Source organism: Diaphorina citri, unplaced genomic scaffold (assembly GCF_000475195.1).
Source record: "Diaphorina citri unplaced genomic scaffold, Diaci psyllid genome assembly version 1.1 scaffold2868, whole genome shotgun sequence".
In the NCBI taxonomy this organism is placed as follows: domain Eukaryota; kingdom Metazoa; phylum Arthropoda; class Insecta; order Hemiptera; family Psyllidae; genus Diaphorina; species Diaphorina citri.
This window is the reverse complement of record NW_007380281.1, coordinates 15,931-26,966: the sequence shown is the minus strand read 5'-3', so window position 1 is coordinate 26,966 and position 11,036 is coordinate 15,931. Positions and strand designations below refer to the sequence as shown.

The following is an 11,036-nucleotide window of genomic DNA, read 5'->3' as shown; positions in this document are numbered from 1 at the left end:
TTTGCGATTTTTCGCTCTAATAATGTCCAATTCATTCGAGCGAAGGAAGTTGAGTTTTCCTTGGAAAAAAGGTAGTTCAGGTAGTCCGATTAAATTTGTGCATTTTCAAATTGACCTAACCATCTTCTTAAATTGGAAAACCTCATTGCCAATGTCCACAATTGTGGACATCTCCTCTGTAGTCATAGAATACCAATCAAATTTAGAGCAAAAAAAAAATAAAAAAAAAAAAAATAATAAAAAAAGTTCAAAGAGTTTACGACTTTTCGCTCTAATGAAAGATCTTTGTTAGAGCGAAAAGTCGTAAACTCTTTGAACTTTTTTTATTATTTTTTTTTTTTTATTTTTTTTTTGCTCTAAATTTGATTGGTATTCTATGACTACAGAGGAGATGTCCACAATTGTGGACATTGGCAATGAGGTTTTCCAATTTAAGAAGATGGTTAGGTCAATTTGAAAATGCACAAATTTAATCGGACTACCTGAACTACCTTTTTTCCAAGGAAAACTCAACTTCCTTCGCTCGAATGAATTGGACATTATTAGAGCGAAAAATCGCAAACTCTGTGAACTTTTTCATTCGAACGGCAAATTAGGTACCTACCTACATTTATCTACCTACAAAAATATAATTTTCGATTCGTTTCAAAGCTACCCTACTTTTGCGGAGTTTTTCACAACTTTTTACGTAAGAATCGACCCTTTCTTCACACCTACCTACTGTTTTCACCCAAATGCAACTGCTCCGTTCTTTGTATTGAATGGAAATTGTTTTGTATTGAAAATGTAAAACCTACATACATGGGGGAAAAATTACAAACCAAATGAATAATAAAAAAATAGCTAGGTGTTATCCGCATCATCTTCGGAAGTAATAATTCTTGGCCCTTTTTACTCGCCTCCTCCTATAATTTGGAAAGTAGGTACCTACTGTATTGGGGAAATAGTAGAATGTTATTGTTGTGACATTGGGCCAGGTTTTAAGGGAAATGTATCAAATTTGAATACAACAAATTCTTTGAAAAATGCCCAAAACATGCAGGAATTGGTCTAATTGGCCACATTATGCATTTGCATATGAAAATATTATACCTATGCACAATTATTTCACAAAATCTAATATGGGCTCCAGCAATGACGAACCTAATAGGTAAGTAAGTATAGACACATACAGTGTACAACACCGTCCGTCGGGATACGAAGACGGTGGTCCAACGTGAGGCAGACAGAGAGAAACGTCGTGTATTATAGGAGGCACCTACTACTATTCATGCTCAAGTGATTGGATCCCGTGGGGTCTCAACAACAGTAGGTTGTTTCTTCTTCAATCTTCACGCAGAAGACGAGGAGGAGGAGGAGGGGGCGAGAATTAATTTTGTGGCCCTGAAAAGGGCCGTTTTAAGGAGTAGGGTAGAGATGATGAAGGGTTCGTTCTTCTTAGGCGCGTTCTCCACGGATGCGGCGGGCCAGCTGGATGTCCTTGGGCATGATGGTCACTCGCTTGGCGTGGATGGCGCACAGGTTCGTGTCCTCGAACAGACCCACCAGGTAGGCCTCGCTAGCCTCCTGCAGGGCCATCACGGCCGAGCTCTGGAAGCGCAGGTCGGTCTTGAAGTCCTGGGCGATCTCACGCACCAGACGCTGGAACGGCAGCTTGCGGATCAGCAGCTCGGTGCTCTTCTGGTAGCGACGGATCTCACGGAGAGCCACCGTGCCGGGACGGTAACGGTGGGGCTTCTTCACGCCGCCGGTGGCCGGCGCGCTCTTGCGGGCTGCCTTCGTCGCCAACTGCTTCCGCGGGGCCTTGCCTCCGGTCGACTTGCGAGCGGTCTGCTTCGTACGGGCCATGGTGCTTCAAATTTGCTTGTCAAAGAGAGAGACGGAAAGATTTCGAATGACACAAAAGCCCCAAACACAGACTCAAGATAAGCAGCGTGCCGCCAGCAGAGAGGTGCAAACGTTTCACCGCTCGTCGAGAGAGCAATACGAAAGAACCAATCAGATGTGTTCACAGTTGCTCATTGGCCACGAGATGTAGAAAGCGGTTCGTCCGGTACGAGGGAAACGGGCAACACAATCGAAACGAATTGTGCTGCCAAGTCGAGCATTCGGTTAGATTGTCGCACCATTGGCTCGGCCAGGGACCAATGGGAACGCACGCGAGATGGTGATTCGCGGCGAGCTGTGTAAAAAAGTTGAATCCTAGAAAAAAGTTGACTACCTTCGTTGACGGCACGGTGGCTATCAATAGTCTGCAAAAGGAACGATTCGAGCATCACCCAATCTCGTTCGTTTTCGATTCCCGGAGCCGTACCAATCCCACAGATCTACACAATGTCAGGCAGAGGCAAAGGAGGCAAAGCAAAAGCCAAGTCCAAGACTCGCTCGTCCCGTGCCGGACTCCAGTTCCCCGTCGGAAGAATCCACCGTCTCCTGCGCAAGGGCAACTACGCCGAGCGCGTCGGAGCCGGCGCTCCCGTCTACTTGGCCGCCGTCATGGAGTATCTGGCCGCTGAAGTTCTCGAGTTGGCCGGCAACGCCGCACGTGACAACAAGAAGACCCGTATCATCCCCCGTCACCTGCAGCTGGCCATCCGCAACGACGAAGAGCTGAACAAGCTCCTGTCCGGCGTCACCATCGCCCAGGGAGGAGTTCTGCCCAACATCCAGGCCGTGCTCTTGCCCAAGAAGACCGAAAAGAAAGCCTAAAGCGCCTTCCTCCTGCTTCGTCTTCGCCCTGCACCTACTTAAAACGGCCCTTTTCAGGGCCACCAAATCATTGTGTTCTGTCTATGAAACTGTATGTACCAGTACCTACCTGCTCCCAAGTTCGAACGATCTCGACAGAGTTTTTCCTGACAAAACTCACACACAGCTTTCGATCGGAAGAACCGAACACATCTATCTTCCTAGTAAGACTGTATTACAATATACAATGGTCAGTCAGTAAGTAGGTACATATTATCATAGGAGGTGAAAGGTGTGTGTCATGCTCATGCCGATAGATTGGTAGATAAAAATCATAGTTGAGATGATGGTTTCACAAGTTGAACATTATAATTGTATAAGTATTACATAAGTGTCCACCTGATGATGATCCAATGGTCGAAATGCGCATCGTGTAATATACATGGTATCCTTATCTAACCTAAGCTAACCTAACCTAACCTAAGCTAACCTAACCTAACCTAAGCTAACCTAACCTAACCTAAGCTAACCTAACCTAACCTAAGCTAACCTAACCTAACCTAAGCTAACCTAACCTAACCTAAGCTAACCTAACCTAACCTAAGCTAACCTAACCTAACCTAAGCTAACCTAACCTAACCTAAGCTAACCTAACCTAACCTAAGCTAACCTAACCTAACCTAAGCTAACCTAACCTAACCTAACTGTTGTTAAAAAAGTAATTCCCATTACTAATGTTACAAAATACAATTAGAGATCGCGATTGAGGAGCTGGTTGCAAAAAGGGCAATAAATGAAAATCGTCAAACTGATTTATTAACTTTAAAGTTTTCAATTTTTCATCAAAATCCTTGAAAAGTGTGTTTACAAAAAACGCTGTAACTCATAAAAAAAAAAAAAAAAAAAGTTATCACTGCAGTCCAAACGCTGGAAGATAGAGCGCACCACGTTCTATTCAAAAAACCGTTTTGCGGAAAAAGGGCAAAGAATCCATATTTCCCTTTTTGCACCCAGCTCCTCAATTATTGTAATTGTAATCGAGGAGCTGAAAATTAAGGCCAAGTCTGCATTCCCAATTTTTCGTGTCTGCTGAAAATGCTGGATCTCAATTCCTTCAACCTTCTCTCAATTTCAACTTGGCAATATTTTTCCTTCTCAAATTAATACCTAAAATGCGGTACCTATTATTAACATGAAAATAAAAGGAAAACATTGTCAAGTTGAAATTGAGAGAAGGTTGAAGGAATTGAGATCCAGCATTTTCAGCAGACACGAAGACTTGGCCTTAATTTTCTGATCTCACCACTTTTATAGGCCGACATTTTTTGATAGGAACTTGGCCTTTTTTTCACATTTGTGTTTTTGTGGGGGGATCTCACTCCTTTTTTCTAAGTGTGTATTTACACATCATTAGTAGGTACAGATCTCCTTATTATCTATATATTTGCGAGCTTTTGAAAATTTTCCGTGAGTTGTTGTTGTTGTTGTTGTTGTTGTGTGTTGTTGTTGTTGGTGTTGTTGTCGGTGTTGTTGTCGGTGTTGTTGTTGTTGTTGTTGGTGTGGTGGTGGTGGTGGTGGTGCTGGTGGTGGTGGGCCAAGTTCCAGTACGCACGCCAGGCCAAGTTCCAGTACGCACGCCTGTGTATCTTTACACGAACCGATTCGGCAGGTTTTTCTCACCTTCATAGATCGGCTTCCTCTCGAGATAAACTTTTGAAATTCAGGGCACATATTTCGGTAAGGTATATAAACATGTCTTGAAATTTTGAGCTCTATCAAGTAGTTCCGGAGATATAGAGGTGCGAAAAGAGTAAGTAATGGGAAAAATCTGAAAATTGGCAAAAGTTGCACCGGGCTCTTCGCACAGGCGGAAATAACCGATTTTGGCGGTTTTCACTAAACGGTTAGAGATATCGAAAAAGTTATGAGAGTAGACCCCCCCCCCCCAAAACCATACCTAAAACCCCCAAATTAGAAGTTTAACTTCATGAGTAATAAGTTAGGCTTAGCTTAGGAGATTTTTATTGTATAAATCTATTATGAAAAAATATATAAGAACATTCAATTCAATTCAATTCAATAGACAGTCGGGAGACGACAGCTGGAGTACGTAGGATCTTACTCTCCTACTTGAGACCGTAGCACGAACAAAACAGGAATGTAAGATGGCGTACGAAGTCGTGGTTCCGCGTTGAAATTGTACCAATATCTCTTGTTGTTACGGATATGGTAGAAAATTTGGTTGGGAAGAATTTATGGTGGCCCTGAAAAGGGCCGTTTTAAGTAAGGGTGGGGAGCGAGGAGATGTAAACAAGCAGCAGCAGTTTACTTGGAGCTGGTGTACTTGGTCACGGCCTTGGTGCCCTCGGACACGGCGTGCTTGGCCAGCTCACCGGGGAGCAGGAGACGCACGGCAGTCTGGATTTCCCGACTCGTGATCGTGGACCGCTTGTTGTAGTGGGCCAGACGGGAGGACTCGGCGGCGATGCGTTCGAAAATGTCGTTGACGAAACTGTTCATGATGCTCATGGCCTTCGAGGAGACTCCGGTGTCCGGGTGCACCTGCTTGAGCACCTTGTAGATGTAGATGGCGTACGACTCCTTCCTGCGGTGCTTCTTCTTCTTGTCGGACTTGGCGATGTTCTTCTGGGCCTTTCCGGCTTTCTTCACTGCTTTACCGCTCGACTTGCCAGCTGCCATTATAAATTGTAACGGGTTAGATCTGCTCGGACGAAAGAACGAGATGAAAATGATGAGTTTCGCAGAACGTCGCGCTTTACTTGTACTCAAACGCACCACAAACCGAAGCCAATCACAACGCCTTACGACTCTCTATTGGCCTCAAGTCACTCCAATGCAAGAATCTTCCTCGCGAGCACCTCAGTTACCGGCACAGCTTGCGAGCCCCTCAACAAACGGCACGCTGTTTTTAGTTCGAACGAAAATGGTCTCCATCAAACATCTCAAACTCGCTTGTTGTTCGTGTTTTTCGTAGCAGCAAACTAGCAGCATTCATCATGACCGGCCGTGGTAAGGGAGGAAAGGGACTCGGAAAAGGAGGCGCCAAGCGGCACAGGAAAGTACTCCGTGACAACATCCAGGGAATCACCAAGCCCGCCATCCGTCGTCTGGCGCGTCGAGGTGGAGTCAAGCGTATCTCCGGGCTCATCTACGAGGAGACCCGTGGCGTTCTCAAGGTGTTCCTCGAGAACGTGATCCGCGACGCCGTCACCTACACCGAGCACGCCAAGAGAAAGACCGTCACCGCCATGGACGTCGTCTACGCGCTCAAACGTCAAGGCCGCACCCTGTACGGTTTCGGCGGTTAAGCACCACCAGCTGTCTCACCCCATCAGCAGCAGACCAACCCTTCTTAAAACGGCCCTTTTCAGGGCCACCAATCGTGTTGTTTTCTCAAACATACCTACCTAGGTATTTGTATTTCATTTCGTCACGAGTTTATACTTTATTGTAAAGTTGTCTGTCCGTGCGAATGAGAAGAGAGCCAAACTGCTCTCCCGGTGGGTTGAAGAGTGGGGTTTTGATCCCTCAAAATATGGTATAATATGATGTGTCTCTTTGTTTACTTGAATCGATAATTTTTTTTTTTTTACTTTCCTTATTCCATAGGAAGGAAAGTAATGTAATGGAAAGTAAAACACGTTTTGAGGTCCCTGGAGCCTAAATCCAAAGTTTCAGCCATTGGTCCGTGTGTCTGTGTCTGTCTGTAAACAAAATATCTCGAGAACGGTAAGAGCTAGAGACTTGAAATTTGGTATGTAGAATGTAGCTGTCTAATGTGACAAGGATGCAACACAAAACGTTTGGTTAAGATGGTCGCTGCGCTTGGCGGTATTTTGATCGCTTTTGGACAGATTGGCGGTTTTCAGCTATAGCGACAAAACGGTTAGAGATATTGTAAAAGTTAGGGTAAAAGAACACTCAAAAAAGCATCATTCAACAGGATAAGGATACCATGTATATTACACGATGCGCATTTCGACCATTGGATCATCATCAGGTGGACACTTATGTAATACTTATACAATTATAATGTTCAACTTGTGAAACCATCATCTCAACTATGATTTTTATCTACCAATCTATCGGCATGAGCATGACACACACCTTTCACCTCCTATGATAATATGTACCTACTTACTGACTGACCATTGTATATTGTAATACAGTCTTACTAGGAAGATAGATGTGTTCGGTTCTTCCGATCGAAAGCTGTGTGTGAGTTTTGTCAGGAAAAACTCTGTCGAGATCGTTCGAACTTGGGAGCAGGTAGGTACTGGTACATACAGTTTCATAGACAGAACACAATGATTTGGTGGCCCTGAAAAGGGCCGTTTTAAGTAGGTGCAGGGCGAAGACGAAGCAGGAGGAAGGCGCTTTAGGCTTTCTTTTCGGTCTTCTTGGGCAAGAGCACGGCCTGGATGTTGGGCAGAACTCCTCCCTGGGCGATGGTGACGCCGGACAGGAGCTTGTTCAGCTCTTCGTCGTTGCGGATGGCCAGCTGCAGGTGACGGGGGATGATACGGGTCTTCTTGTTGTCACGTGCGGCGTTGCCGGCCAACTCGAGAACTTCAGCGGCCAGATACTCCATGACGGCGGCCAAGTAGACGGGAGCGCCGGCTCCGACGCGCTCGGCGTAGTTGCCCTTGCGCAGGAGACGGTGGATTCTTCCGACGGGGAACTGGAGTCCGGCACGGGACGAGCGAGTCTTGGACTTGGCTTTTGCTTTGCCTCCTTTGCCTCTGCCTGACATTGTGTAGATCTGTGGGATTGGTACGGCTCCGGGAATCGAAAACGAACGAGATTGGGTGATGCTCGAATCGTTCCTTTTGCAGACTATTGATAGCCACCGTGCCGTCAACGAAGGTAGTCAACTTTTTTCTAGGATTCAACTTTTTTACACAGCTCGCCGCGAATCACCATCTCGCGTGCGTTCCCATTGGTCCCTGGCCGAGCCAATGGTGCGACAATCTAACCGAATGCTCGACTTGGCAGCACAATTCGTTTCGATTGTGTTGCCCGTTTCCCTCGTACCGGACGAACCGCTTTCTACATCTCGTGGCCAATGAGCAACTGTGAACACATCTGATTGGTTCTTTCGTATTGCTCTCTCGACGAGCGGTGAAACGTTTGCACCTCTCTGCTGGCGGCACGCTGCTTATCTTGAGTCTGTGTTTGGGGCTTTTGTGTCATTCGAAATCTTTCCGTCTCTCTCTTTGACAAGCAAATTTGAAGCACCATGGCCCGTACGAAGCAGACCGCTCGCAAGTCGACCGGAGGCAAGGCCCCGCGGAAGCAGTTGGCGACGAAGGCAGCCCGCAAGAGCGCGCCGGCCACCGGCGGCGTGAAGAAGCCCCACCGTTACCGTCCCGGCACGGTGGCTCTCCGTGAGATCCGTCGCTACCAGAAGAGCACCGAGCTGCTGATCCGCAAGCTGCCGTTCCAGCGTCTGGTGCGTGAGATCGCCCAGGACTTCAAGACCGACCTGCGCTTCCAGAGCTCGGCCGTGATGGCCCTGCAGGAGGCTAGCGAGGCCTACCTGGTGGGTCTGTTCGAGGACACGAACCTGTGCGCCATCCACGCCAAGCGAGTGACCATCATGCCCAAGGACATCCAGCTGGCCCGCCGCATCCGTGGAGAACGCGCCTAAGAAGAACGAACCCTTCATCATCTCTACCCTACTCCTTAAAACGGCCCTTTTCAGGGCCACAAAATTAATTCTCGCCCCCTCCTCCTCCTCCTCGTCTTCTGCGTGAAGATTGAAGAAGAAACAACCTACTGTTGTTGAGACCCCACGGGATCCAATCACTTGAGCATGAATAGTAGTAGGTGCCTCCTATAATACACGACGTTTCTCTCTGTCTGCCTCACGTTGGACCACCGTCTTCGTATCCCGACGGACGGTGTTGTACACTGTATGTGTCTATACTTACTTACCTATTAGGTTCGTCATTGCTGGAGCCCATATTAGATTTTGTGAAATAATTGTGCATAGGTATAATATTTTCATATGCAAATGCATAATGTGGCCAATTAGACCAATTCCTGCATGTTTTGGGCATTTTTCAAAGAATTTGTTGTATTCAAATTTGATACATTTCCCTTAAAACCTGGCCCAATGTCACAACAATAACATTCTACTATTTCCCCAATACAGTAGGTACCTACTTTCCAAATTATAGGAGGAGGCGAGTAAAAAGGGCCAAGAATTATTACTTCCGAAGATGATGCGGATAACACCTAGCTATTTTTTTATTATTCATTTGGTTTGTAATTTTTCCCCCATGTAGGTTTTACAATTTCAATACAAAACAATTTCCATTCAATACAAAGAACGGAGCAGTTGCATTTGGGTGAAAACAGTAGGTAGGTATGAAGAAAGGGTCGATTCTTACGTAAAAAGTTGTGAAAAACTCCGAAAAAGTAGGGTAGCTTTGAAACGAATCGAAAATTATATTTTTGTAGGTAGATAAATGTAGGTAGGTACCTAATTTGCCGTTCGAATGAAAAAGTTCACAGAGTTTGCGATTTTTCGCTCTAATAATGTCCAATTCATTCGAGCGAAGGAAGTTGAGTTTTCCTTGGAAAAAAGGTAGTTCAGGTAGTCCGATTAAATTTATGGAAAAGCTTCTTAATCCGTTATGGAAATCACAGTTCGCGCCTAAGAGAAGCAATTGCATCACTTGCACGTAGAATGGCTAATGAGGTTGTGAATTGGGACTCAATACGGGCTTTACTAGCAAGACGTGGTATTGCGTTAGACAAATGCCCAGGCGTTCGCCCCATAGGTATCAGTGAAGTTCTACAACGTGTGATTGCTAAAGCAATGGCCTTAGCCACTGGTGACGATGTCCAGCAAGAATGTGGTTCGGATCAATTATGTACGGGAATAAAATCTGGAATCGAAGGAGCGGCTCATGCGATGTCACAATGTTTTGAGAATGCAGAAGATGATGAGGGCATTCTTCTAATCGATGCGTCAAATGGATTTAATGCTCTTAATCGAATATTGGCATTGTGGCATATCAGAATATATTGGCCGAGATGTGCTAAATTTCTTTTCAACACCTACAGAGGTAATCCTATCTTTGTTATCAAAGATTCGCCTTACATATTAAGCCGTGAAGGAACAACTCAAGGTGATCCTTTGGCAATGCACATGTACGCCATAGCAACACTTCCACTCATCAGGAAATGCATGAATCCAGCCAACTATATTCAAAATTGGTATGCTGATGATTCTGCATGTTTTGGTAAATTTGCAAAAATTCATGTTTGGTTGAATATCTTGTTAAAGGAAGGTCCAAAATATGGCTACTACCCAGAACCAAGTAAAAGTTTCCTATTAGTAAAGGCTAATAATAAACAAGAAGCGGAAACTTTATTCAGTGGACTTGGTTTGAAAATTGTTACGTCACATCGATTCTTGGGAAGCGTTTGGTAACCGTAGTCAGCGGTTAGTACGACCAAGTAACTACAATCTAGAGAATTTTGACCAATTGGTGAACGGGGGTACGATCAGTAGGGTCAGAAACTAAGTAGAGATTACAACTAGTACCAGGAGAGAACTAGTTTGTGAAAGAAGGTCAATTCACGCACCAATTCTAATTTTTTTGGAGAAAGTGTTGTAGGTAGCGTCGACTCCATTCAACAGGCCAAGAGACTTCTGATATAGACTGGCGTTCCGTAGAGACTTCGACTTCGCGCCCATTCTTAGTTCAAGATAGTCTAGCACAACCATTTTGTCAATTGGTGAACCTTCGAAACAAAAAGTTAGTGAGAAGATTTGCAGGAAACTGTGAAAAAGTCCGTTAAAAGACGTTGTGAAGAACTGTCCACCCAAAGAAGAACGACAAGAGAACAAAAAGAACTGAAGTAGTTATCAAACTTTAAAAACCGTAACACAAGTCGTTTTACCTCTAGTCAAGGTCTTGTATATGAAAGATACTCGAACCATAACCGGTTCTACCTTCACAACATGGAATTATTCTAAAAAAGGCCCAACGGTTATGATTTTGGCGGGTTAGAGATTCGTCCATTCCGTTTGTTAAGTACAAGAAGCCTCGACCAAAAAGTGCAAGGCTAACTAAAATCCGTAGTCTTGTAAAGAATATGAGAGAAAAAATTCCCTAATATTATAAGTCCCAAATGAAAGGTTGAGAAACCATCTATACTGGGTAAGTACAACATTTCTAAAACAGTTTTGCCGCACATGACGAACACCTACAAATAATCGACGAGAAACTATTGAAAAGTTATGGGTTTCAAAGGTAAGTAGTTAAAATAAAAACTGCATTTGATAAGAAAGAAAGAAGAACCGGTCCCGC

At 44.9% G+C, this 11,036-nt stretch overlaps 5 protein-coding genes across 5 annotated transcripts in view; 2 read left to right on the top strand and 3 right to left on the bottom strand.

Moving 5' to 3' along the window:
• Nucleotides 1–1,384: 1,384 nt before the first annotated feature.
• LOC103519658 (histone H3) lies at nt 1,385–1,905 on the bottom strand. Its single transcript, XM_008484746.2, has one exon. The coding sequence runs from the start codon at nt 1,846–1,848 to the stop codon at nt 1,438–1,440; it is 411 nt and encodes a 136-aa protein (XP_008482968.1). The 5' UTR covers nt 1,849–1,905; the 3' UTR covers nt 1,385–1,437.
• A 335-nt stretch (nt 1,906–2,240) lies between these two features.
• LOC103519651 (histone H2A) lies at nt 2,241–2,776 on the top strand. Its single transcript, XM_026831090.1, has one exon. It carries the CDS (start codon nt 2,335–2,337, stop codon nt 2,707–2,709), a length of 375 nt encoding a protein of 124 aa, XP_026686891.1. The 5' UTR covers nt 2,241–2,334; the 3' UTR covers nt 2,710–2,776.
• A 2,168-nt stretch (nt 2,777–4,944) lies between these two features.
• Nucleotides 4,945–5,448, bottom strand: LOC103519649 (histone H2B-like). Its single transcript, XM_008484739.3, has one exon. It carries the CDS (start codon nt 5,386–5,388, stop codon nt 5,014–5,016), a length of 375 nt encoding a protein of 124 aa, XP_008482961.1. The 5' UTR covers nt 5,389–5,448; the 3' UTR covers nt 4,945–5,013.
• A 188-nt stretch (nt 5,449–5,636) lies between these two features.
• Nucleotides 5,637–11,036, top strand: part of LOC103519656 — an 18,635-nt gene continuing 13,235 nt past the window's right edge. Inside the window, exons 1-4 of the mRNA XM_008484745.3 lie at nt 5,637–6,012; nt 7,119–7,411; nt 7,545–7,753; nt 7,945–8,277. Of these exons, the coding sequence (XP_008482967.2) occupies nt 5,706–6,012; nt 7,119–7,411; nt 7,545–7,753; nt 7,945–8,277 (1,142 nt within the window). The 5' untranslated portion in view covers nt 5,637–5,705. The remainder of the gene's footprint in view (nt 6,013–7,118; nt 7,412–7,544; nt 7,754–7,944; nt 8,278–11,036) is intronic.
• Nucleotides 7,021–7,557, bottom strand: LOC103519652 (histone H2A). Its single transcript, XM_026831089.1, has one exon. It carries the CDS (start codon nt 7,460–7,462, stop codon nt 7,088–7,090), a length of 375 nt encoding a protein of 124 aa, XP_026686890.1. The 5' UTR covers nt 7,463–7,557; the 3' UTR covers nt 7,021–7,087.